Source organism: Diplotaxodon limnothrissa, linkage group LG7 (assembly GCF_057381915.1).
Source record: "Diplotaxodon limnothrissa isolate DT_005_m linkage group LG7, D_limnothrissa_male_GT1.1, whole genome shotgun sequence".
In the NCBI taxonomy this organism is placed as follows: domain Eukaryota; kingdom Metazoa; phylum Chordata; class Actinopteri; order Cichliformes; family Cichlidae; genus Diplotaxodon; species Diplotaxodon limnothrissa.
The window spans coordinates 26,453,124-26,479,524 of record NC_140602.1 but is presented as its reverse complement, the minus strand read 5'-3'; the positions used below and the strand labels follow the sequence as shown (position 1 = coordinate 26,479,524).

At 39.8% G+C, this 26,401-nt stretch overlaps 1 protein-coding gene across 1 annotated transcript; it reads left to right on the top strand.

The window, feature by feature from the left end:
* The first annotated feature begins 18,139 nt into the window (after positions 1 to 18,139).
* Positions 18,140 to 24,890, top strand: hyal4 (hyaluronidase 4). Its single transcript, XM_085357793.1, has 3 exons — positions 18,140 to 19,096; positions 23,751 to 23,840; positions 24,390 to 24,890. Exons 1-3 carry the CDS (start codon positions 18,140 to 18,142, stop codon positions 24,888 to 24,890), a joined length of 1,548 nt encoding a protein of 515 aa, XP_085213919.1.
* The last annotated feature ends 1,511 nt before the right edge of the window (positions 24,891 to 26,401 follow it).

The following is a 26,401-nucleotide window of genomic DNA, read 5'->3' as shown; positions in this document are numbered from 1 at the left end:
ATACGTGAAGTTTTCAATGTGTTAGACCTTCACTTGATATATGATTCAGAACACTAATAAATAGCTTATCTTTACTAAACATAATGCATTCAGAAGGGGGCAAATGGGAATGATGAGATGAGGAGAGCCAGCAGGCAGGATCAGTTCAGCAACAGAAATCACATGTGGGAAGAAAAACAGAAAAAGGTGCAAAAATGAGAATAAACCACCCATAACTACAAAACTATTGGCAACAAATGAGTGTGAATGTATGTAGCTATAAATATTAAGGGAACAAATGAGAGAATACAAGTTCCAGAAGACCACAAATTTCTGATGGTCTCTAAAAAAGGACACCATTCTACATGTTACATACTGTGCTTTTGACATCAAATTAAGGTTTTGAAATAAATTTGAAATCAGCAGTGATTCAGCCGTAATGGAACAGGTGAAAATTCACAAACACATGCAAACTGACCGCAGTTTCTTTCCAGAGATGACACTTGTCCTTTAAATTGAATTCACACAATATTAAAGTTGTGGTGATAATTTTAAGCATGCCCAAAAACATCAGGCACTTTTGAGTTTGTGAGACTGCATCAGAAAAATATTACACTAAACATGAAATTCACTTTTATTAAAGTAAGATGTTGATGGGGTCCAGGTGATCATAAAGGCTAGAGGAGCAGAGGATGGTAGGACGAGAGGAAGTGGTCTAGTGTGAATTAACACAGTAATTAGTAAACATGCAAGCGGGTAAGTAGTAGTAGGGGATTGAAGTTAGCGTTGCATGATTTCTCTTAATTTGGTCATAGCTGAGACCTACTTCAACAGCAATGATGAGCTATCTGTGCAAATTATGAGTCCACAGTGACACTTCAGACAACCCAGCACTCTGCCATCATCATGATACTTCCAGTAAATGATCGATGAATAGCATAAGTGTAGGAAAGCTGTTTGGAAGTGTATCTCAAAAAGAAAGATCAGTCAAATCCAAACAAGAACTGATTTGTTTTTAAAATATAATAAAATATAATTAGCTGACGCTGACACCGCTAAATTATTCTCGCAGCAAGCTTCTGTCAGTGTTGTTAATGGATTAAGATGACTGACAGCCGAGGGTGTAAAGACCCTCCCCATCTGCATATCACAAGCTCTTTGTTTTCTAATATTTCTAACGTTATAATCTTCCTCACTTTCTTAACACAAACCTGTTAGAACAGACAAAAATTACATCATCAGCACAGCTGGTTTAAAAAAAATAACAAAGACAGTGTTTTGCTGTTTGTTTCCTTCAACTTCTTCAATGAGACCAAGAAGTTAAAGAGTTCAACTTTTTTTTTAGTGCTGTATCCTACCTCTGCTTTAGAAAATAAACTTCTAGGGTTCATCATTCAATATGTGTTAAGTACACAGACACCAAAGACCAGTAATTTTAAAAACCTCAGACTTTAGTTAGCTCCTGCACTTTAACTAATAACCATAATCAGCTGCAGTTCAGTGTCAGCTCTCATGGTGGATGTTCAGCGTGTCTGCAAGTAAACCTGGCAGAGACTAAACATGAGTTTCCTCTCAGTGACCTTTTTTGTTGTCTAACAAATCATCTCCAGCTTACTGGCCTGAACCTCTGAAGGGCCTTAATGCTGACTGATGTTCATCTAAAGGTTTTTTTTTCAACAACAGCAAATCAATGAAAAGACCAGAATCAGAAAAATCAGTGTGTAACTGTCACGTCCGCAGTGGCAGATGAGTGGAGGTTGGAAGTAGGACCCAAGATGCAAGCACTGACTTTGATGAGAGTGAGCTTTATTGCAACAGAGATAGAACAAGCAGCAAAGGAGGTGGCAAGTGCAGAACCTAAGATTAACTAAACTGGGAAAATCTAACACAAGCAGACCTGAAATGGAGATGCAGGGACACTCGGGGAACCACAATAGGGTGATGCAGGGAAATAACGCAGACAAACCAACAACAGGTAGGAGAACACACAGGGCTTAAATACACACAGCAATAATCAAGGGATGAAAGACAGGAGGGGAACACACCTGGGAGAAATCAGAACTGACGTGACAGGGGAAACATAAACCGAACACACTCACATGAAACAGAGACCTTCAGAATAAAACAGGAAACTCACAGACACGGAGTCCCAGACAAGACGCTGGTTATTATCTTTCTACTGCCACTCCACTAGTGGTATCTACAGTTGCTGATTACAGGCGGGGAGTCAATGCAGCTAAACATTTACATTCTTTGTACACAAGCAGTTAACAAGGTCCAAACAGCAGCAATTGATGATCTAGATGGTTTCATCTTACAAACTCATTGAAATGAAGAAAAGAAAACTAAACTGTATCCATTTCTGCAGCAAAGATAATAATAAACCCTGTGGAAAACACATAATTTTGTCCTTTCTACTGAAATACATTTAAAAGAAGTGAATGATACAACTGCTGGTACTTCTACAATTCACAGGAACAAAGGTCTGAATGTAGAATGGAGAGTTTGTGATACTGCTACACTAGAGATGGGCTGCTGTTTCAGTGAAAATAAGTAAATAAGTGTCATACACATCATCACAGTATCAGAATCAGAATCAGAATCAGAATCAGAATGGGTTTATTGCCAGATGTTGAGGTTTACAACATTAGGAAATTGCTGCGGTGCTTCAGTGCAGACAATAAGAATTAAAGTGCTATGTAGAAAGAAAGATATGTGCATGAGATATACATGAGATATATACATGAGAATAAGAATTATGAGTGCTACGTAGAAAGATATATACATGAGTGCAGGTGGTGATCAGTGCCAGACATGAAATGATGCAGTGACACAGCGTAGGGTCATGTGTTAGTGGCGGGGACAGTCATGTGGTTATTGTTCATGTGTCCAACAGCAGAGGGGAAGAAACTGTTCTTGTGGCGAGAGGTTCTGGTGCGAATGGACCGGAGCCTCCTGCCTGAGGGGAGCAGGTCAAACAGACTGTGTCCAGGGTGAGAAGGGTCAGCTGAGATCCGGGCTGCACGCCGCAGTGTCCTGGAGGTGTACAGGTCCTGCAGAGATGGGAGTCTGCAGCCAATCACCTTCTCAGCAGAGCGCACAACACGCTGCAGTCTCTGTTTGTCCCTGATAGTGGCTCCAGCGTACCACACGGTGATGGAGGAGGTGAGGATGGACTCGATGATTGCAGTGTAGAATTGCATCATCGTCCGTGTTGGCAGGTTGAATTTCTTCAGCTGCCTCAGGAAGTACATCCTCTGCTGGGCTTTCTTGATGACGGAGGTGATGGTGGGCTCCCACTTCAGGTCCTGGGTGATGGTGGTACCCAGGAAGCGGAATGAGTCCACAGAGGTGATGGGGGTGTCAGTCAGGATGAGATTGAAAAAAAAAGCATGCAATATCAAACACATTTGTTGATCATTTCACAGTTTAAAGGTTAAGATGAGAGAAACTTGTAATCCAAAGATTATTCATCCACTTTGATGACGACAGGCTGAGAGGCAGAACAGATTAAGGCCTGTCCGAAAGGGTAAACACTATCATTCTGTCACTTGCTGCCACATTGTTATGCAAGAGGTGTTTTGCAGATTCCTTGACACACATGGCATGGTTACTGAAAGATAACTGTGAGAAAATTAAAATACTGTCTTGGAAACAAGGCCCCCCTGCCCCTGGAATTAAACTGCCTGATAGACCCCATGGGGCCACAGTGGAAACCGTCTTGCAGTTTCTGCAGTCCAAGCTGGACAAGTGCAACGAGGTAAGCTGGCATCGATTAAGGCAGTTTGTGTTGTACGCTCAGCACTCAGTCGGAATGAATCGTGTCTGATCTCCCAGTTTCTAAAAGGTGCCTAGAGGCCGACAGCTTGTAGGTCTGGATCCTCATTTCCCTCATGGGACTTCGATTTAGGCTTCGCACCCTTCAGCAACCTCCCTTTGAACTCTCAGGGATGCTGATTTGCAAAGGCTTTCCCTAAAATCAGCTTTTCTGATGTCCATAATACATAATGCAATGTAACTGCACATTTTGATGTTTGGGATGTCTCGATTTTCTTTAGTTTTGTATTTTGTATTTCTTCTTCCTGGTTGTATCAACAAAAGATTTGAAGCTTCAAAGCCTCAAAGACAGAGCCTACCAGTGACATCCAATGGATGATTACAGTTATAGCCTTCACAAACTTCCAAATGATTCACACATCTTGTTGATTCCAGGTCCAACATAAAAGCAATAAAGACTAGACTGCAGAGACTGTACCTCAGCTGCAATCCCCAGTAAACTTTGGTCCAGTTAACTCTGGTTTCTGGTTAATCCTGAGGTGGAGCAGCTGATGTCGTTGTCTAGTGAAACTGGTTGGGTGCTCTGCTGAGGAGCCCCAGGCTTCACCATCAGCTGGAGTCTCTGCTGAGGAGCCTCAGCCTCTGGTGTATCCAGAGAATCCTATGTGTCATGCCTATTCCGTGTTGCCTGAGTTTCCACACTACCGTTGCCACCAAAAAAGTTGGCAACAGTACATTTGAATACTCACAGATAACAACAATAATTATATTTTGGCATAAAATTACAACATATCAAATATTTTAAATCACTAATACTGTGATTCTGATCTATGGCAGCTGTGGCAACAACCTCACATTGGGTGTTGGTGTAATTTGTTAAGCACTGTAGATAAAACTCTATTAAAGAAACTCATACACTAAGATACAGAGTAATTAAAAACCAATATCAAACCTTCCTTGTTAAATAAAGAATCAGAAAGGCTATAGGTATATCAGTGCTTTCTTTAAAAAATGACATATTTGATAGGTTTCAGTCTGTTTATAGAGCAAATCACAGCACAGAGGTTTCTGGAAAATGTTTGTTACTATAGCTTCACAGATAAAACACAGCTATTTTTTTCTTGAGAGCCAGTTAACAATGTTTTACTGTCCTTCTAGTACTGTGTTTAACTGAATTAACAAATACATGACTGCAAACATTTATCTAAACGTAACAATGACAAAATGGAAATTATTTGAATTGGCTCTGAAAGTTGAAACTCCCCAAATATTGAAGGACTGATGGCCTTTTTCTCCAACAAGCACAATTATGCTTTTTCAATCCCTGGTCTATCAAAACTAAATTATCGTAGTAGTGGAGAAGTAAATGCCTGGCAAATTTTTCTGAAGAAAATCAACTTTGTTTATCCTGAAACTCAACGTATCATGTGGTAAGTATTGATTCCAGGCACCATTTTTAGCCAAGTATTCCTTCTCATTCTCAAAGCCTCATTACAACTGAGGTCATTAAAGCAGCAGTAGGATCCATGCTGTCTGAGCATAGCCATTTCTGTAATGAAGTCCATATGCCCACGAGGAGCCTATGACCACGACAGCCAGCCGACGCTGGGGTTTCCGCACATGGGTGAGTGAGTGAGTGAGTGAGGGGGATGAGGAGGTGAAGAAAGGGTAGTTTGGGTTCATGGTATGTGCCTTTCATCTGCAGAGGTAGTGGAAACGAATGTGCTGTCGGGATCACACTGCCTGAGGAGTTCAAAAAAATGCCCCTCAACACACACACACACACACACACACACACACACACACACACACACACACACACACACACACACGCCCACAAAACCACACACACACACACACACACACACACACACACACACACACACACACACACACACACACACACGCACACAGACTGAGGTAATATTTGTATGTCTTTCAGTTTTCCTGACTTTGTCCAAAGGCTTGAATTGTACTTTATTAAAAGCTCTTCTTTCTCAAAGTGAAGACACTTTTTTGAAAGTGTAAAAATTTTGCAATACTATATCTTGATAAGTGAGTACATTTTTGATTTTGAACCAGACTTCTGGATTTTAAAGCCCGAACTAATAATTCTTAAATGTATGAGTTGTTTTTCTTGGACTTTATCCCAGTCTACCCTTGTCCTTTGCTGGAATGTCAGTTCAGCTTCCCTCAGGTCTTTCCCATGTTCCTAGTGCTCCCCCTGTTCAGGATTTGTTAGTGAAGATTTTTAACTCACTCTGGCCTCCTTGTGTTGCCCAGATCCTGACAGTTGCTTCTGGGTAAAAAAAAACAACATAAAAACACAGAACAAACACACAAAAAATATGGTAACAAAAACTTAGCATGATGTTTCAGTGTGTGGAGTACAGAAACCCTAGTATGATGTCATAGTGGCAAAGTCTATCTATTATATACGGTAGTTTATGTTCCAAACCAGTGCGTACTGCGTTGTTTCGTCAGACTTGAGCTTAACTGGCTTCATACTTTTTCCAACTCTCTGGCTCCTCTGTTCTAATGTGAAACAGTCTTCAATTATTTAGGGATGCTTAGTTTGAAGCTAGCTTACACTGAAAACTGTTTATTTTGCTTAAGTAAACACAGTTTTGTTTGAAGGAACTGTTGTAAAGATGTTGCTATAGAGCATCGAAAAATACACAAACAGTGAAAAAACTTCACTAAACAGTGTTGCTTGAATTTCTGTTCACACCCCCCAAAGTGCTCCCTCTTACACAACAATGCGAAGCATATAATTAAGACCCAGTCTAAACTGATGGCACGTTCCCATTGTCTTTTAAAATCTCTTGCAGGCGTCAGTGTTAACCTTTGAAATGTATACTGTATGTTGGATTTAAAAAGAGAGAGAAGAAAGATGTGTTCAGAAGCAAATACAGAAAAATGTATAGGACAAGCCAAGAGAAACGATCCAAAGGAGGCAAGAATCAGAGATTACTGTAAGAGTAAAAAACATCTGAACCACCAATAGTTGGTGACTCACATCTGAACACTCATAAATGCACAAGTTCTGATATCAAGAAACACAAGATTTTTCATTTATAGGGGCAGTGTGGATGAGGTGGTTGTGCTCAAGCAGGGTCTCTACAGAATGCATGGTTACTTTGTAACCTTAGTTCTCTGAGTGAGAGACGATCTTCCATTCTGTTGCATGTTCTATATGTGTATATGTATTTTTGCAAATATACATATATAGACTCTGGCCCAGTCAAGCCGAGCTGGAGGGCGGAAGGCATTGGTCTGTTAGACACAAGACTGGCCTCAGCGAGTCCCGCCTCCTGCCTCAGCCAAGCCTGCCCATCCATCTGCGGTCTCCACACCACCACCTGCTACAGGGACCAAGGCAGTGGGTTCCCCTCTACATGAGCTCAAGGGGCAGCAACTACCAGAGCCTCGTGCAAGCCCTGCACAGTCATAGCCTGCTTCGTTTCAGTCAGAGTTCATCACGCCATCGTGTGATCAGAGCTCCCCATTACGTGTGTTCCACTCTTATGCAAACCTTCTCCGGCCACTGCCTTTTTTTTTACTCTAGGTCCTCTTTGAACGTTGCAGCCCGAGTCATGTTTGACCACTTAGTTTTGGTTTTGTCAGGGTTCCTGCGTTGTTGACCCATCATTTTCAGTTTGTTCAACTTCAATTTATTTTGTCACTCGTTCTCATTTCCTGTTTTGCTGTTCCAGTTACTTCCATGTGCCATTAGTCAGATTATGTTCAGCTGTGTACTCACCGGTCTCTCATTATCATCCTTATTAGTCTGTGTATTTAAGTCATCAGTTCTCTCCAGCTCATGGTCTTGTCATTGCTGTTGTCTCTCCCACATGTGTGTCTATCCATTCAGTCAGTCAGTCAGTCGTTCATTCGTTCAGTCAGTTCAGCCACCTTATGTTCTGTTCATCCATTCTTCACAATTAACTCCAGCCTTCACCAACCTGTGAGTCTCGCGTTTGGGTGTGCTCTTCCTCACCTCCACACGGCGAAGCTCTGACAGGTTTGTTGTAAATAAATCTTGTAAATGTTTCTATTTGTGCAATAAGTCTGCTTTTGGGTCCAATTTTCACATACCACCAGTTCATGTCATATACTGTAAATCAGCAGCCTGCCTAAAAACAATAAGAGCCCATACATATTTTCAGGCCAGTGAGACCTGTTTTTCACATCACTCTATCAAAGATAACAAGTGGAGTATCGTACTCACAGTTACTTGAAATTTAAGTGAAAACCAGGCTAAGTTTTTGCTAAGTTTGTATAAAAGAAAAAAGAAGCTTCATCAGAAACATGCTCTGAAGCTGATAGTGAATAAACAAAACAAATGTTTCAGTTTTCAGTAAAAGAACGGTTTCCTCCATAATGACATGTCTCTCCACGAATACAAAGTAGCTGTATTTTTTCGTGTAAATACTGTTTAGTTGGATGGTTTACTCTGTAGTCTGAAAAGAACATTAAAAGGGAAAAGCCATGTCCATATTAAATATAGGGGCTTGCAAGAATTGGGCTCCCTGTGACTTTTGTCTCCTTGTTGTAAATATGTGTGGTTAACCACTGGAATTTCAGCCCTGGCTAAAGTGCCAGGTCCATATATATAATATCATTTAATTAGCACAGTGACACTCTGCTGTGCAGAGGATGGAGAATACAAATTAACAAATGTGGAGACAAGGTGATACTGCTTTTAACAGCTGCATTTTACTTTGGGGAAAGAAGAAAATAATGACTTTTGAGCCCTCTGAGATTTCATGTTCTCTGTTTGACTGAGCTGATTTTCTTCAGGGCTGTCAAGTTTATGTGGTTATACTTATTAAACTAGCAGACTGGCATGTCCTGTATGAGATGACCCATTTGAATGTTCTACACAGGGAAAAAAACTAATGGTGCACCACAGTGTACATTAGAAGCTGAAATGCTTGTACATTTATTTTGAGATGTACTGTAAACTCTGAGCTTTTAGTTGAAGAATTTTAAAAGGAGGTTATAGGATTGGTTTTACACCAGGATGTAAGTGTTATAGAAAGTTCCCTGGATCTTTTTAAAACACTGGTCTAGAAGTGTAACTTTGCATTGGAGCGATGTTAGCAATAGTTAAGTAACACTGACATCTAGTAAGGATTTATGACTGAAGTATTAACTGCTACTAGGTAATTAGTATTAACTAAAACTAATGCACTCACATACAGTAATAAACCATAGATCCCATTTATTATTGAGGATGTATCCTTTGAAGCTTTTTGTGCTATACCGCCTATTACTAATGTTTTAGTATAGAATAAATATATAATGAAAAATATGAAGGTGTGCCGTTGTTTCTGGCACTAAGATGATAGTAACAGATCCTTTAAGTCCTATACATTGCAAGGTGGAGCCTCAATGGATCAATCTTGTTTGTCCAGCACATCCCACAGATACTCAATTGCATTCAGATGAGGGGAATTTGGATGCCAAGCCAATGCCTCAAACTTGTTGTGCTTCTCAAACAATTCCTGAACCTTCCTGAACTTTACTTTGTGGCGCATTATCCTACAGAAAGAGGCCACAGCCCTTGGGCAATACCATTTTCATAAAAGGGTGTACATGGTCTGGAGCAGTGCTTAGGTAGGTGGTAAATGTCAAAGAAAAATCAACATGGATGGTTGGATCTGAAGTTTCTCAGCATTGTCATCCACATGCAGTGGAAATGTGATTCAGACCAGGCCACCTTCTTCCATTGCGCCATGCTTGCATGCCCATTGTTGACACTTTCGCCAGTAGACAGGGGCCAGCACTGGCCCTCTGACTGGTCTGTGGTGGTTTAAACAGAAAGTATAATTTTCCCATGGATACGGTGAGATAGACCACTCAAGCCTCATTTTGTAGTCTTTGTTTCACATAATGCTTTGCTGTAATGCTTCCTGTTCTGCATGTAATTGGGCGTACTAGTAGCTTAATTTGTACAATAAATTGTACAAATCCTGTGTTAGTGATGCTCAAAAGCTAGTTTACACACGACTTATTCATTGTTATCAGGTTGCTCCAAAAGCTCCCTGAAAAGCCTTCAGTTGTTTCAGAATGCACTAATTGAGAATAGAAAGCGAGAGACCATATTTCTCTTATCCTGGCTTCTCTTCACTGGCTCTCTGTTAAATTCAGAATTAAAATGAACAAAATCTTGAACAATCAGGCCCCATCACATCTTAATTATCTCATAGTACATTATTATCCTACAAGAGTCCTTTGCTGTTAACCCACAGGCTTAGTTTTGGTTCCTAGCACTTTTATCGGTACAATGAGCGGCAGCGCCTTCAGCTATCAGGCCTCTCTCCCAGTTTAGATTTGGAGGTAGACATTCTCCACTTTCAAGATTAGGCTTAAAACTTTATATTCTGATAAAGCTTATAGTGAGAGCTGGATCAGGTGACCCTGAATCCTCCCTTTGTTATGTTGCAATAGGCTTAGGCTTCTGGGGGACTTCACAAGATGAAATTATTTTATTTTATTTTCACTCATCTCTGTCCTCTTTCTTTCTGTGTATACACCACCACTGTATTTAATCATTAGTAATTAATAAACTCTGCCTCTCTAAACTCTGGCACTCTCACCTATAGCTTTTCTTTTATCCTGTCTCTTTTTGGCTCTCCTCTCTTTCCTCTTACTTCCAACCGGTTGTGGCAGATGGCTGCCCCTCCCTTACTCTGCTGAAGGCTTCGTCCTATTAAAAGCGAGTTGTTCCCTTAGCACTGTTGCCTCATGCTTGCTTGAGATTTTCCAATTCTTTGAATTTCTCTCTAATATTGTTTTTATTCTGTACTACTGTTGTGGATTGGTGGTAAACAATTAAAACTAAATTGAAATTGAACTGAACTGCCACTACATAAGTTAATAATAAAGACACCTTCAAAATGAGTAGAGTCTCTAGCAAGTTCTATTCCATAACGATTGCTCCCTCAATATACAGTGACAGGCAGAGGCCTATAAGATTTCCTCTGTATCAAAGAAAGACACTGACTGTTATTAGTACAGCCAGGGTTATAAAGGAAAAAGTACACAAATGAATTACTGTTGATTGGTAATTTGGTGGTATTTGTTTCCTAAAATAAACCAAAACTTACTTTACACTGTCTCAGATTTACTAAAGCAGAGCTCTAAAAAAAAGTCCATATTTACATATTTCTTCAGAATTTGCCAGAGAAAAATGAACACATTATTCTTACACCCTTTCGTGCACAACTGCTAGAAGTCACTTAATTTTAAAACATAGGTACTGTTTCTAAACACGGGCCTACATTTTCTTTTACTTTGGTGAGCAAGTCAAGAAAAAAAAATCAAGGCTCTAATACAAATTGTTCCTAGGTGATAAAAAAATATGTCAGAAGATATCTCCTTCAAATTTGTAATTGCTAATATACAAACATCTGTTATGCTGCACTGGTCTCTGAAACAGTTTTCTACAGTTTTCACTGATCCAGTCAAACAGGCATTCATACAGTGCTGTTATTTGTAACTGATTATTTGTTTTTGGTACACACACACACTCAGCCTGAGGATACATACACATGTACAGGAGGAGCTTGGATTGATTCAGCAACCTTCTGGTAACTGAACCAAATTAGTCTCAGCTCATTTATAACAAGGCATCTGTTTTTTGGTGAACCCATTTAGGAGAAACATGATTCTGGTGTTCTAGCTCCAGCAGGGCAAGAAGGAGCCTTTAGTTCAACAAAGGCCGTTACGCTGAGACATGAAGTAGGCGGCACACTGTTGTACAATATAACACAAATGCCATTAAAAATAATGTAGGTTTAAGACAGTGCAAACGTGGTTTCATTTTTCACACCCAGAAGCTGTATCCATCTTTATATGATGTTAATACTACGTATAGACTAATATATTCGAGTAAAAAATGCAAGGGACAACTTATTTTATTTATTTTAATTGAATGTAAAGTTCATATGCAAAAAAGTGAGATTAGATCTGGTCAGACTTTCTCACAGACAGTTGATGACATTTTTGTTTACATGTGTGTTCTAGACTGACTGATGTGGATGAATTGACTTTTTTTTCCAGGGAGGATCAGACATCTGATGAGCTCTACAAGCTAACGAATTTAAACCCTCACTCTCTCTCCTTTGTTTCTGTGCCTCTCTTCCCTCCTCCCTCCTTCCCTCTCTGCTCTCTAATCACTGTGTTGTGGTAGTCACACTTTCTCCTCCCTCTCGTCTCCTCTCTGTGCTGTATATAAGTGCAGATGGCTGGCTTGTATTTCAGACTGCAAGAAGGAATGAATGCAAGCATGCAGCACATGACTCCTGCTTTGAACCCTGAAGAAGAGACCCGAGCATCTATAGGTGAGCTCTTACACCCTTAGCATGTTTTCACCAGATAACTGTTAAAAACTTTTATTTTATCAGGCTGAAAGATCATGCCTTTCTGGGACCTTTTGTTTTGCTGCACAAAGAGGAAGATAAAAGTATTTTTAAACCCTGAGGGAAGCAGCCACCCTTGGTGAATGCTCTGGGTGATGCAGGAAGGGGAGGAGGAGGATAGGAGTGCCCAATCATCCAAGGAATGTTGGCTCAATGTTAAAAAATAACCCTCAAAGTGAGGAGTTTTTCCCCATTGAGAAATCAGATGCACGGCAGCAAATTTCTTAAGCATCTGAGTGGAGATTTTACCCAACAGGCACAAGCTGTGCATCAGCTGTAACAGAGGCAGTAACAAAATCCCATTTTAAGGATGCTTTGACTCATAAAGTGTCACAGCAAGAATACCTGACAACAAGAGAGAGCACAGTTTTCAAGTGTTGTTACTAAAAGCAGCTGGATACTCACCTATACCATACACCTATACTGTAATTGCTGACCTTATTTCAAATGTGAGCATAGATTAAACCTACTATCGACTCCTGTTTTTATAGTTATTCTTTCTGACATGCAACTGAAAGAATGAAAACTAAAAATTTCTTTTAAACATTAATTTACTGAATATTTGATTATAATCCATTCAAATTCTCTCATAATATAATCATATAATTGTGATATTGATAGGTCTGGAAGCTTACACAGTTGGCATTTGTGTCGGCTTCCTTTCCTGGTCTCAAACAGGCTAAATGTTTTTAACACAGCAGTTCTTTTCCAGTCTTATTGATCAAAGCACCTAAAGTGCTTTGATTTGATACGTTCTTGCAGCTTTTAACAGAAATTGTTGTGCAGTGATTTTCCTGTCAAATACATTTACACTGCTGCGCTTGCTTTGAGTTAGTATTATGTTAACCTCTTCAAATATTTCCACTCTGCAGCGCTTAACCATTAATATGACTGGTCGCGCATTTGCCATACATTTCATGTTACCACACAGGGGAAACTGGTTTCACCTAAGTTGATAATCACATTTGTGTGAACACTTGCCTGATTGCTGTTGTCATAGTAAGTGAATCCAGATAACAGAAAGAAACCCTGGGCATGCTGAGCTGGTTTAATAGTACAGGGCCCAGGTGACACCTGATGGGATGGTAGCTACCATTAGACTGTTTATAAAAGATGAAAGTAGCTTCCAGGTCTGGAAAATGAAGCAAAAGCAGAAATGGCCTAAACCAGAATTCTTTACAATGAGCCATAGACTCTGGGGGTACAAATTTCAACTTTGGTAGTTCCTGTTTTCCAGCTTTTGTTTTCTGGAACCAGGACCACATTTGCTCAGCAATAACATGTGTTAAAAGGCTTCTCTCGCTCCTCTGGTTAACATGGTTGGACCAGCTTTTTTGTGCCTCGTGGAAAATTCTGAGGCAGAGTCGTGTTACTGAGTGCTCGTAGAGATGATAGCAGAGACGAGCTGCAAGGCCACTTTCAGTTTGAGAAAATACAATACAAAATCAGTTGGGTAGACTTAAAACAAAGCTCTTTGTTACCTGTTACACAACTCTCACGTTTGTACACAGTACACTGTATAAAGATGATAAACTGCAAGACGCTATACTGTAGCAAATATTTCAATAGCTTTTAAGAAGACGATTCCCGTCATGAGCCTGAGTCTTGCGCATCAGGCTTGTTCTGGGTTGGAATGACGTGTCTTTTCTGTCAGATTCTATAAATGGTTGATCAGAATTGTTAATGCCGTTCATTTCACTGTCATTTCATTTCTTTGAACCCTTTTGTCCTAAAGGTTTGTTTGATTACACCTAAAACCAGTTGACATCCTAGACCTTTTATCCATTAAGTGAACTAAATTCAATTCGTTCAAATAGTTCAAATAGTGCCAAATCACAACAACAGTTGCTTCAAGGTTTTATATATTGTAAGGTTAACCCCAGCAATCAGATGACCCCCTATGAAAAAGCACTTGGTGACAGTGCAAAAGAAAAGCTCTCTCAGTTTTCTGGCAGAACCGGGTTCAGGGAAAGGTGGCCATCTGCTGCCAGTGGTAAGCAGCGAGGGGAGGAAAACAAGGCAAAAAACCTGCTGTGGGAGACAGCCAGATGAAACACTAATGACTGAATAAAAAGTGGTGTATAAGCACATGGTGAGTGAAAAGAGGTGACTGAAGAAGAATCACTTGGTCCATCATGGGAAACCCTGTGCCCAATCCTAACCCAAATGGCCTATGGGTTATTGCAACATAACTAATGGAGAATTCAGAGTCAGCTAATCCAGTCCTAACTATATGCATTGTCAAAAAAGGAAAGTTTAAAGCATAATCCTAAAAGTAGAGAGGGTGTCTGTCTCTCAAGTCCAACTGGGAACTGCTCCCACAGCAGAGGGGCCTGAAAGCTGAAGGATCTGTCTCCCATTCTACTTCTACATACACATGTAGGTTAATTTAGTAAGGATGTTTATTTTTTTCTTTATTCAACTGTTTTATTGAGGCCATTTTATTAGTTCGGAAGTTGGATTTAAAATCAGGTCTGCTTCTTAATCAGACATAACCAACGAATAGAAAGCCTGCAATGTTAAAAGCTTTCTGAATCTGACTGAAGAACAGTAATGTGACTTGGCGATGTTTAGTTGGCGCCGAGACATATTTATGTGACAGACGGTGTATGTCAGAATATCTTTTATTTCGACTCTTTGCTCTGCCCTGCCCACAGGGAACTTGGCTCAGTTCCCAAGCATCAAAAGCAGGAAATGAGTCTCCCTCTCCTCACATTTCTGTTTTCAGAACATTGTCCTCTTTTAGAAACACCTCGCACAGGGAGTAGCATTTACTTCTGAGGTCCACTACAGAGGTGTGAAATTAGCTTCTTTGAGGTCACAAGGGTTGTGGAGGCTGTACAGCAAAACCTAGATGACTCACCAAAAATAATAATTGCCATTCTTCCAAAACTGTATATGAACTTACAAAAGAGTAAGTTACTGCAAATTATACCACTTTATGTCAACATTCCTCCCATAAACCCAAAATTTCAGACACTGGCAACTGTAGGTCATATTCACCCAAATTTTCCTACAATCACTGAAAATTAGACATTCTTATACCTTCTTGTACAATATTTGTTGAATGAGTGGAGCCAGTCCACAAGGACCACAGACACCAACAAACTCTTATCTTAATCAATGCCAGACCGGGTTGTGGTTCGGAGCTACTCTGGATAAATAATTTATTTTGACATAAAGCCAGACTTTGAATATAAATTCCAGCATGTTTAATCGGTGGCTTCTCCTTCATCATTTATCGTGATAAGGACCACTTAGTGGAGAATATGAAAGCTTAGTTCAGCTCACCATCAATGGTGAACTTAGACTGTCAATCAAGCTTGCTTGTGTTAGTTGATGAATTTGTTCTCGTCCCATTCATTGAAACAACACAAACAAAAGAAACCCCTGTTAAAAGGGAGTTTTTTCATTTCCACTGCTCATAAGGGATCACATGATGTCAGAGTTGTCTCTGTTTGTTCTTAATATGGTAGTGTCTTTACCTTACAATATAAAGCACCTGAAGCTAATTGTTGTGATTTGGTGCTATATAAGTCAAATAAAACCGAGTTGAATCAGCTCAACCTTTTTGCTCAAAACAAAAACTAACAAAGAGAATAATCACTAACATTCCTCTGATCAAATCATCCATGCATTTACTGTAATTCTACAGTATAGTGAACTTTAAAAACTAAATTGCTAACAGTAAGTGCAGTCAAATGAATACAGAGAGAAACTGACTGCAAAAATAAAGGAAAGTAATTTGATTCTCATATTGTGTGTTGAGCAAAACTGAAAGTGAGGGAGAAAAAAAAAACCTTTCCATATAAGAGAACAAAATATAAAAAGCTGTATCATTATATCTCAAGAACACCAGTGAGAAGATAAAATAGAAGATTTATATTAATTACACAGGACTCGTTACAGCCTCAGGTTGTATTTTCAGCATAGGAAGGAACACATGAAACTTTGGAAAGGATGCAAACTCTCTGTTACTCCTTCTCCCAAATGCCCATCCAGTACTGTTCCTTCTCCAGCCTTGGTTGTTATACTGTTCCTCTGCCACTGAGAGTACACCTTGGATGGCTCAGTTTGTTTATTTTCCTGGCGTTTGTCTCTCTGGTATACCTCTTCAGGTGGCTGGCCAAGGCTGTGAGTCTTTCCTTGGCGGTTTTTAAGACCTCAGCTATGGGCACCTTGCTTGAACATTTTAGCCATCCCTTTAGATAACTTAGTTAGATAACTTCACGCCTTGCTACCTTCAGCCTGGTTTCTAGCCTCCTCCATGAAGGGTACTGCTCCTTTGCACTGTTAACCTTGTAGCCAAGCTTCTCAGTTACCACTGCTACCATGGTGTAAATAAGCTGGTGATGCGAAATGCTCACCTTGAGCTTTAATAACAGGAATTCACAAAATGGTCACAAAACGGTCTCTGTAACAAACGTATGTCATATGTACACCATTACTTTATCACATATCATTCTGTAAAAGAAAATGTTATGTGAAAAAGTAAACAATTTAACATCCAAACTTCTAGACTGGGGCTATCAAGGTTATCATATATTGGGGGGCCACATACAACCCACTTTGATTTGACTTTATTGCTGCAGTATGAATGGCTGTGGGGAGGGTCTTTATCAGCAGGACAAACAGTAAAATTTATTTTTTTTAAAACAGTTAAAAGTCCAAAAGATATGCCCTCCTCCACATTTTCAAAAGCTATCCAAAGGGCCAGATTGGAGCCTTTGCCAGGCTGATGTTGGCCTGTTCTAGCCAGAATGCTTTTCAAATATTTTTTAGCATAAAATATTTTACAATTATAACTAGTTCAAAATTCAAACCATATTCAGCAAATAAGATCACCTCTTGTCTGCCATTAGTACTTTACTAAACATTCAGCCAGTAAGCTGCTCACACACTAGATGACTAAAAGGGTAATCAATAAATAAATAGCATATAAATAAATTGCATTTTCGTTAATAAAGAAATTCAAATGAAATTTTTTTGAACATCCAGGTTTCAGACATCTGATTGTTGTCTCTGCTCTGTGACTGGATGTTTGCTTGAAAAAGTTGGGATGCAGCAAACACTGAAACTTGCTGAGACATTTGGAAGGAAGACCTGTCATTACAGCTTGAGGCTTCAGTTATGGTAAGGGGAGAATACATGTGCACAGAAAAGCCGTGCTCTGTCTAGCAGAAGTCCATGTACCTTGGTGTCAACTGACTTAGTCTATGTGACCTCTGACTCATACCATGCAAATCCTTTTAATCATTTATGTATTTTGGAAAGAGTAAAAGGCCAAGAGTAAATAATGTAGAATGTCAAAACTGAGTGAATGCAACATATTATCAAGACTTGAACACGGCAAATTTCCATGTACACGCACACTCATAAAGTCAGATGTTGAAGCTTTGACGATCCTCTATTGTGTTGAAAGATGAAATAAACAGTTAAACCAGACCATTGTTAATTCAGAAGAACTGTTGAGCTCATCAAATGTGACTTCAATAAAATTGCCAAACAATATAAAAACAGTCAGGGCAAATGAAATTTAGGAGAGCTTACCAGATGTACTGCAACATTTTATACATAAAAAAGTCTCTGTCAGTTTTGTGAAATGCTGCATTATATGTGAAAACAGTCTCTTAACTCTGAGGTCAGGACCCAAAGTGGTGCCACGTGAAATATATGAAAAATCCCCAGAGAAAATCTTACTATCCTGCTCTGCGTTGCTTTGTTTTGTAGCCATCCTTACCTTTACTATTTTGTTATTGTAACTTTCATTAGACAGATGATACAACAAATTTCATGCAGGTTACAAAGGTGAAACAATAGATAAATAATAATTTAAAAAAAAAGTCTTACAGATGAAAAAAATGTCTGAGTTTTGTTTTTCATTTGTTTTTCTTTTTCCCTGTCACTTTTCCCTTTGTCAGGATGACTGACAGCTGCACCATCTGAATCCCAGAATGCCTGTTGTGCCAGTACTTGGGGAATCCTCCTCCCACCATGCTGTACCTGTTGCGCTCACCTGCTCCTGGCTGATTTTGCTATTTCATTCAGCTTTTGGTCAGAAACCTGCCAAACTGCCTCTGATTGGCCGAAAACCTTTCATTGCTGCCTGGAATGCTCCACTGGACTTGTGCACCTTCAGGTACAACATAACCACCAACGTTAACCACCTATTCCACATCCAGGGAAGCCCACGTGCTGATTGGACAGGCCAGAACGTCACAATTTTCTATGCCAACCGGCTGGGCTACTACCCTCACTACACCCCACATGGCAAAGCCGTCTTTGGTGGCCTACCTCAAAACTGCAGCCTGGACCGACACCTGTTCAAAGCCCACCAGGACATCAACTACTTCATACCTGCAGAGGACTTTCGTGGCCTGGCTGTTATTGACTGGGAGTTCTGGCGACCTCAGTGGAGTCGTAATTGGCACAAAAAGGACATCTATAGACGCAAATCAAAGGAGCTAACCAAGAAAGCATACATCAACGTGACTGCAGCACAAGTGGAAGAACTGGCAGGGCGGAGGTTTGAGAAAAGTGCCAAGATGTTCATGCTAAAAACCATTCAGCTGGGGAGACAGCTCCGGCCCAGTGCCCTCTGGGGTTTTTACCTCTACCCTGATTGCCACAATTACAACCTGCATGATCAGAACTATACAGGCTTCTGCCCCCTGCTGGAGAGGCTGAGGAATGACGAGCTGGTGTGGCTATGGAACAGCAGCATGGCCCTCTATCCCTCTGTCACAATCAGGAAGCATCACAGCAACAGCATCAGCAACCTGCACTTCACCCAGCACAGGATCAGAGAGTCGCTCCGAGTCGCCTCACTGACCTCAAAGGAGTATGACCTTCCCACCTATGTGTACCTGAGGCTGGGCTACCGAGATGAGGCCCTCAACTTTCTCACTACAGTAAGAGCAAAGTTTACCAAAATATTATATATTTTTTTCTACTGTGTGTTCTGGATAAAATTTCCATTATGCAACAAAGTAGTTCGTTTTCCTTTCACAGGGATACTTTTAATTCAATTTTATTTTTATGGCACAAAATCACAACAACGGTTCCTTAACAGTGTAAGATAATACCCCAATAATCAGATGACCCCCATGAGCAAGCTCTTGCCGACAGTGGGAAGGAAAAATCCCTTTTGTCAAAACGAAACCTTCAGTTGAGGTGAGGGGAAGTGAGACAAAAGACACACTGTGGAAGAGATACAGAGATTATAGTAACTAATAATTAAATAAAGAGATCACCCGCAGCCTATGCCTGTTGCAGCATAACTAAGGGAGGGTTCAGGGTTACCTGCTCCAATTCAAGTCAATTCAGTTCAGTTTTATTTACAAAGCACCAAATCATAACAAAAGTCAACTCAAAATACGTTGTACTGTAAGATAGACCCTACAATAATCCTTGATTCCAAACTGGGATCTGGTTCCACAGAAGAAAGGCCTGAAAGCTGAAGGATCTACCCTAAGAACCACAAGTATGGCTAGAGCAACATGCTCCATTGGACAGATATAGTAGTATGTGGTGAAATATGCTCTTTCAAATAGTCGCTGCCACTATGCACTGCTCCATGCACCACGGGGCGATTGTGGCTCAAGAGTTGGGAGTTCGCCTTGTAATCGGAAGGTTGCCGGTTCGAGCCCCGGCTCGGACAGTCTCGGTCGTTGTGTCCTTGGGCAAGACACTTCACCCGTTGCCTACTGGTGGTGGTCAGAGGGCCCGGTGGCGCCAGTGTCCGGCAGCCTCGCCTCTGTCAGTGCGCCCCAGGGTGGCTGTGGCTACAATGTAGCTTGCCATCACCAGTGTTTGAATGGGTGGATGACTGGATATGTAAAGTGCTTTGGGGTCCTTAGGGACTAGTAAAGCGCTATATAAATACAGGCCATTTTTTTTTTTACTACTCTTATTGCAGTTTTCTGGATCAACTGAAGGCTTTTCAGAGAGCATTTAGGAAAATATGATAATAATCAACTGCGGTAGTCCAGCCTATAAGTAATAAATGCAAGAATTAGTTTTTCAGCATCACAATGAGACATGTTTCTAATTATAGAGTAGTTTTAAATTTGTGTTTTATGTGCATTGAAGGAGATATCATGGTCAGAAACCACTCCATTACCGCGGAGAAGGTAATGCCAGCCGTACCATGCCATAGACACAAAGATTTTCAGGGCTGAGTACAATAGCCTCAGTTTTATCTGAATTTTGAAGCAGACCTAAAAACAAAACAAAAACAAAAAAATCCAACCTACAATTTATTTTTTTCCCCAATATTTCATTTACATTTTTTTTTATTGATTTTTAAATTGTTATTTAAAGCACTATGACATACCATAACACACAGTGGTTAGCACTGTTGTTTCACAGGAAGAAGGTTCTGGGTTTTAGTCCTTCTGGCTAGAGCCTTTCTGTGTGAGCTTGCATGTTCTACCCATACTTGTGTGGGCTCTCTCTGGGTACTCCAGCTTCCTGCCACAGTTTAAAGACATGCAGTTAGTGGGGTTAGGTTAATAGCTTAATTAATTGTCGTCTGTGTCTCTACATTAGTCTTGTTGCAAACTGGCGACCTGTCCAGGATGAATCCCATCTCACCCTGTGGCAGCTTAGGGGTGGTAGGTCGGCCTTGTTGCATGTTATCTTGGGCAAACTAAGACAAAATAGAACCAATAGAATATTTTTTTGTTGTTCTTTCATTTGTCTTCTGAATTTGACTGGTAATGCAATTCCTCATTCATGATTAACTTCTATGGGAAAGTCATTCAAATCTTGCCAGATTTATTGGACTGTAAAATTATTTTAAACATAAATGACAATTCTGAACTTCCATCCATCCATCCATCCATCCATCCATCCATCCATCCATCCATCCATTTTCTTCCACTTATCCGGGGCCGGGTTGCGGGGGCAGCAGCCCAAGCAGAGAAGCCCAGACCTCCCTCTCCCCAGCCACCTCCTCCAGCTTATCCGGGGGAACACCAAGGCGTTCCCAGGCCAGCCGAGAGATATGATCTCTCCAGCGTGTCCTGGGTCTGCCCCGGGGCCTCCTCCCAGTGGGACATGCCCAGAACACCTCACCCAGGAGGCACCCAGGGGGCATCCTTGTCAGATGCCCGAACCATGTTTAACTGCTGGTTCAATTCTGAACAAAGTCAGTTAAACATGATGATATATCAAAAATGCATTTAAAAAATCTTCTTTGATAGTTGACATGAAATACTCAATGAGTTCCTCTTTTTGGATACCCACACAATACGTGTGCTAAGTTTCATCACAAACCTCTGCAAAATTCCTGAGAAATTAAAGGAGGTTCATGCTCAAATTCAATAAGCTCAGCGGAGTATGACATAACATCAGAATTTAAATTAGTACCTTCCTTTTCTTGGCCACTTTCACTATATGTCTTAAATGTATGACATCAAAACCACTGCATTCCTTAGACAATAAAAGACAATTTTGCTGTTTCCTTCCTTCTGATCAAAAATCCATTAAAAAATTGTGGATTAATTAAATACAACATGCATTTTCAAAAGATAATTTAAAATGTAATAGCCTTTTTGGTTTTTAAAATTCCAAAACCATACAACAAGAACTTTAGGCAATGTCTGAATTTTCTGATTTTCAGTCTTATGAATAAATGTGAATCGAAACCTCTAAGCAGAACATATTCTTTCCTATTTGAACTGCATTTTAGGATGCATGCAAAAGGTGGTTGGCACACATAAGCAAAACCTTAGTTAAGTCAGAATGAGTCAGAGGATAAAGGTTGGAAGGGATAAAAAGTACAGCAGCGGTAGCCGCAAAGGAAAATATGTTTCAGCCTCCACATTGACTTAAGGCTCCTTATACTGTATATGTAACAGTACTGGCACCTGTGCAGTCCTGTTCCATACTGGTCTCTAAAACGTTTGACTAGAAAAAAAGCAGGATTTTACTAGTGGTAGAAAAATACAGAGCCACAGACATGGATCAGTGAAGCTTCAGCAGTTTGTCATCTATCACAATATGCAGTGATTTCAGGATAGATAGAAGATAATCTGGATATTGAGAAGTGGGCTCCATGCACCACTTTGAACTGGATTAACAGTGGCGGGCACATAATGATGTCAAGTTGTGAGTACAGAGGCCTAAGTCTAAATCTTCTTCCCATAACATTTTGAGGTATGTGTCAAGTTTAACATTTTACTGTAAAGCAGGGAGATCAGCCCTCTGTTGGTTGGATAAAGTTGTATGGTTGGCCTCGGTAGAGGACTTGAGCCTGAAATCTGGAAACAAATAAAGTGCCTGGCTTGCAAGCATCTTAAAAAGTGTGATGGTGGTAGATTGTATTAGCAAGTTGTTTAAATGATGCCAGTTTCCAGGCTATGACAAGGTCCTTGAAGCAAGTTATTACACTTCTGTGCCACTCAAAAAAACAAACCATAAAATTTGCTCCAGAACAAAATCTGTGGAAGAAGAGACACTCAAACTCAACTCGATCAAAGGCTTTTTCAGCATCAATAGAGACAACACATTCATCAAAATCAGTAGGGCTGGAATAAAATATGTTAAACTTGTGTTAAAATATGAATGGCAGCCTTTGTGATATACTTCACAGAAGACAGGATTAAAGATCCTGGAGAAACTTTAATCTTCTCAGTCAATTTTAGTGCATTACCAAGCTTCAAATATAGACCCAAATGCAAGACTCTGGAAATGAGGTCAACTTACAAAAGCAGCTTTAATAAAAAATATATAAATAAAACCCTAACGGGATAGGAACAAGGAATCAAAGTACAAGGAATCATCAGAGTACTAACAGACACACAAACACAATGTGGGACAATGTGACAAAGGGATCAGTTCTGCATTTTATAGTGGAAAATGTTGTAATTTTGTGTGTTCAAATGACTGGCAAACAATCATCATTTGGCCTCAATTTAAAGATTTAAATCACCAATCCTGATGTTCCAAAGAAAAAGTCAAAAAGCAAATATTGTTTTCTGTAATTCTTAATATGATTGCATATTAGTAATAGTTAAACTTGCAACCCACCCCTTCAAATTAATTGTCATATAATTATTAATTTTTGTATGCAGTAAACATCATTTTCAGTAACAATGTGCTTAAACAGTCAGGCTATACTCTGAGTCTGCTCCCTACTGCCATCTACTGGAGGTTCAGGGAAAACCAAATGTTTGAGGATGATCTGTTGATTCGGCAGGTTAACGGCTGATGTCTTTGAAAAGAAGAAGGCTATTTAAAGAATTTCTTTGAAGTATGATCTTGTGGAGCTTTGCACAACATAACCAGTTTCTCACTGTAACACTGACAAACACTGTTACTAACACTGTAACACTTGGACCACACTGCAGTGTGGTCCAAGCAGTATTAAAAATTCAATGTTCAAATATGTTGACCTTTGTATTATTTTATTGTTCTTTTATTTATTTTTATTTTCTTCAGCTACTTCATCATCACTTCGCCATCAATAATTTGAGATCCCTGCCTTAAATGGTGGCGTGGTAGTGATGGTGACAGACATGTGTGATGTGATGTGATGGTTTACCTGTATTTTTCCTGTAGGACGATTTGATCCACACCATAGGGGAGAGTGCTGCACTGGGAACTGCAGGATTTGTCATCTGGGGAGATTTAAATTTGACCTCATCCAGGGTAGGTGGTCTTTGCCCTACATTAACAAAGTAAAATTATTTATAGTATGTTTTCATCATATATGCTGGTGCATATGGAGATTTATTTATGAACATCTAACAAAATCACAAGAGGTGACTGTGCATGCATATGCTCTTCTGACGTTTGTGATTAATATTTTTAATGTGCAGCGATGTTATACATAAAGCTCCTAACACATCTTTAGGAATTCAGTTCATTTTAGTTCAGTTTTATTTATATTGTTCCAGCCAGTTGACAATAACAGTCTCTTCAAGTTGCTTTACAGTGGGGGGAAATAATTATTTCAACCTCTGCTGAAATTGAAAGTTTCTTTCATCATCCATGAGGAATCAGAATCTGTGAGGATGCCACCCCATTCCAACCTATACATTTTCATTTTAAGGTTATATTTAGGCACTGGCGAATCTTTGTCATAGTGAGTCTGGTTCATCATTGGGTTTAAAGCAGAACTTGATGTGAAGCCACTAAACTCAAAATTTTGGTTGTAGTATCATATAAGCTATTACGAATTTCACCTTGTTTCCACAGCACAGCTGCACCCACGTCAAGTCCTTCCTAAGCCACCGCTTGGGTCTGTACATCACCAATGTGACACGGGCCGCAGAAATCTGCAGTGAATTCCTGTGCCAGAGTAATGGCCGCTGCATCCGCCGGGACCCCCACGCCCGGCATTACCTCCACCTAAGTGCTGACAGTTACCGCATCCATCCCTCTGAGGATGGGGACTTTACTGTGAATGGCTGGCATTCACCGCATGAACAGCAGCTACTAATGGAGAGGTTCCGCTGCCACTGCTATGAGGGCCATAATGGTGAGAACTGCGACAGCATCAACAAAGTGAGAGAAGATAAAGGGCCATGGGAGGAAGAGGAAGAGTACGAAGATCACGACAAGAAGAGGACAGAGTGGGAGGATGAACAGGATGAACAGCAGGAGGCAGGAGAGAGTGCAGCAGCGCCAACTTGCGTCAGCCATCACTTAACTTTGTTGCTCCTGTTGAATTTATTATTAGTAAAGATATATGTTTGAAGATGGCTTCAAAAGACAAAGTTAGTTTCAATTTAGCTGCGGGTAGATGTGACATGTCAACACTGCAGTAAATATAATGTTCTAATTCAAAATGTATTTTTTATTTTATCCAAGGATACTGACATAAACTTGACTTTATGCACCATAAAGCTAATTGCAGTAATAGGAACGTCTTGCTGATGCTGTTTGATAAATGTGCTATAAACAGTTGCAAAATACCACCTGAAATACAATACATGCAGAAAACATGTCTCATGAAAACATTTTACCCAATCAGAAAATGATTGCCTGTCAGTCAATTATTCATTTATTCGGACTAAACATTATTTGTGGCCTAAATCAGCAGTGTACCCATTGAAACAGAAGGAAAAATGGAATTGCACAGCCAATATACATGCTTGAATTTATTCACTGTAACTCATATTGCAGAGAAATCGCATGATGATCCTCCGTTTTGCTTTGTCCACAAAAACCAAAGGTTGCTCAAAATACAATACTGCACATACATATATAGGAGCACAATTACAAAGACTTGATGCATTTTTAAAGACATCCTTTATTTCCAATACCTTGAATGAACTGTTACTATACTTTGCGGTATATGTACAAATTTATATTTTTGTATTGTTACTTATTACTTGTAGTCTTTCCAGGAGATGTCACAAACCGTTTTGGAGCCTGTTAGGATGCAGCATATAGCTGCTTTTAACTTCAGAATACATTCTGTTGGGTTTGTTACCCTGAAGAACAGAAAGACTTTTTATATTATTGATCTCTGGATTTTGTATTTGATTCTACTTCATCTCAGTGTGACTGGTAAATGGCTACTGTCTCTGAATGTACAACTGCAAGTGCAAGGAAGCACTCAACTGGATGCAGGAGATGGCACAAACTATATCTGACAGACACAGCCTCTGGAAACTGAGGTCCTTTAATTTCACCTTTTTACCAAAGTTTACCAGTTTTTTGATACCTCAGGTTCTCGTGAAACTCTTTATTCAGTCTCTCTCTCTCTCTGTGTCCCAAAGTGCTTTTCTTTGGATAATTCCAAGTATAAAGCATACTTATAACTACGATGCCAAAGTTGACAAAACAAAGTTGTCATATCTATTCACCATTTATCATTTTAGAACCAGCCTCCATCAGCAAATACTGTTTGTTCAGTAATAAAACTGTAGATGGTCTAACTTTCATTAATGTATTAGGAATTTATTGATTTTACCAATCATAACACAATGTAAGAAAATCTTCTAATTCGGTATCCTTGTTCCTAACAAAAACAGTTTAAAGAATCAGAATCAGAATCATGTTTATTGGCCAAGTATATGTGCAGACACATACAAGGAATTTGGTTCCGGTAGATGGTGGCTCTCAAGTCATTGGCTCAAAGTCATTAGATAATAAAATTTAATGTTGTTACTTTTTCTAAATGAAATCAATCCCCTAAAGTTTGCTTTACATTCAGAGTGAACAAACAGTATTGAGTAATGACACTAACCTGAAACATTACC